This window comes from Gadus chalcogrammus, chromosome 1 (assembly GCF_026213295.1).
Source record: "Gadus chalcogrammus isolate NIFS_2021 chromosome 1, NIFS_Gcha_1.0, whole genome shotgun sequence".
NCBI lineage: Eukaryota > Metazoa > Chordata > Actinopteri > Gadiformes > Gadidae > Gadus > Gadus chalcogrammus.
The window spans coordinates 28,939,028-28,941,051 of record NC_079412.1 but is presented as its reverse complement, the minus strand read 5'-3'; the positions used below and the strand labels follow the sequence as shown (position 1 = coordinate 28,941,051).

The 2,024-nt window shown below is 58.0% G+C and overlaps 1 protein-coding gene across 1 annotated transcript in view; it reads right to left on the bottom strand.

Moving 5' to 3' along the window:
- Positions 1-238: 238 nt before the first annotated feature.
- noc2l (NOC2-like nucleolar associated transcriptional repressor) overlaps positions 239-2,024 on the bottom strand; it is a gene marked incomplete at its 3' end in the record, with an annotated part of 25,173 nt that continues 23,387 nt past the window's right edge. The window contains exon 16 of the mRNA XM_056599134.1: positions 239-526. Within this exon, the coding sequence (XP_056455109.1) occupies positions 239-526 (288 nt within the window). The remainder of the gene's footprint in view (positions 527-2,024) is intronic.

Below are 2,024 nucleotides of genomic sequence, written 5' to 3'. Positions count from 1 at the left end.
GGAGGCTTCCTGCCTGCGGCGCATCCGAGTGCGAAGCGGGAAACGGGGGGCGCAGCGCTGACCCCTGGACGACCCCGGAGCCGCCGCTCGCTCTCCCCGGCAACACGAGAGGGCGGGCGAGCGACGGCGTCTGATTGGCCGGTTGCAAGGCCCGGTGTGCTTAGAGGTCTGGTGAGGGGCGGGGTTAGGGGCGGGGTTAGGGGCGCCGGTCAGCTGGAGGTCACCCCCGTGTTGCTACTGGCGACGGGGTCAGTGTCACCGGGAGGCACTTTGGGTTTGTTATGAGAGAACACGACCCCCCGGTGGGCGGGACCGGAGCCACGCCCCGCCCAGTGACCCCCGTGGCGCGGCGTAGCGCGGCGTGGGACAGCGGGACGGGAACACAGGACTCACTCTTGATCTTCAGCATCTCCTCGTCTTCGTCGGAGTCGTCCGAGTCGAAGAGGTCCCCGAAGGCGCGCTTGTCCTCCACCTTCTTCTCTGAGAGCTTCCTGCGCTTCAGCTCGGGGAGGTCCAGGTCCTCCATCTGAACAGACACACAACCGTCAGGACAGACACACAACCATCAGGACACACAACCGTCAGGACACACAACCGTCAGGACACGCACACAACCGTCAGGACACGCACACAACCGTCAGGACGGACACACAACCGTCAGGACAGACGCACAACCATGAGGACAGACGCACAACCATCAGGACAGACACACAACCGTCAGGACAGACGCACAACCATCAGGACACACAACCGTCAGGACACGCACACAACCGTCAGGACAGACACACAACCGTCAGGACAGACGCACAACCATCAGGACACACAACCGTCAGGACAGACACACAACCGTCAGGACAGACACACAACCGTCAGGACAGACGCACAACCGTCAGGACAGACACACAACCGTCAGGACAGACACACAACCGTAAGGACAGACATACAACCGTCAGGACACGCACAACCGTCAGGACACGCACAACCGTCAGGACACGCACAACCGTCAGGACACGCACAACCGTCAGGACACGCACAACCGTCAGGACACGCACAACCGTCAGGAGAGACACACAACCGTTAGGACAGACGCACAACCGTTAGGACAGACGCACAACCGTCAGGACAGACACACAACCATCAGGACAGACACACAACCATCAGGACAGACACACAACCGTCAGGACAGACACACAACCGTCAGGACAGACACACAACCGTCAGGACAGACACACAACCGTCAGGACAGACACACAACCATCAGGACAGACACACAACCATCAGGACACAAACGCCAGGAGACATCACTGCCAGCCAAAGGACTTCACTGACAGTACTGAAAGGTTGCTGATGAAGTCCTGGCTAGAGCGAGGCCTCCCAGCAGCTCAAAGATACCGGGTTCGATCCCCGACAGCAACAGATCCTACAGAGACGTCCGACCCCCCCAGCTGCTGAACGACGCTTAGTGTCTGAATGTCTAAAGAGCAAATCAGGGTCAATACCCTAATCCAACCCTGTGTTATACACTGGGGCGAGTTGAAGACATTAGTCGACTTTACCCTGTTAAGAAGTTAAATGTCCCTGAAATTAAACAAATGTGCTAGCATTGCCTAGCGTAGCATGTGATGCCGGAGGTCCATCTTCTCATTCTGCGTTCCAGTAAAACACTCTGACACTTAACCGCACCGCGGCCATGCACTCAGAGAGCAGGTCATCACTGCCTCTGACGCAGCCCCCATCTCACGCCTTCATACGGCGTGGGCCGGCCTCCTGAGAGGAGGGTCAACACGGCGGAGACTAATGGATGGTTCTTTGTAAAGCACCTAGCCAGCGCGGTTAGCATACGCTATGGGAGCTGCTAAGAACTAGTTTGGAATATGATAGACGTCTATTGATCACCCACCACCCAATCACAGAAGGCGCCTGTACCTCGACAGAGGGAGGGGGGGGGTTCAACAAAAGCCTGATGACATCTGGACATAACCCCGGGCCACGTCCTTAAGTCCTAGCGCCCTCACCCTGGCCTT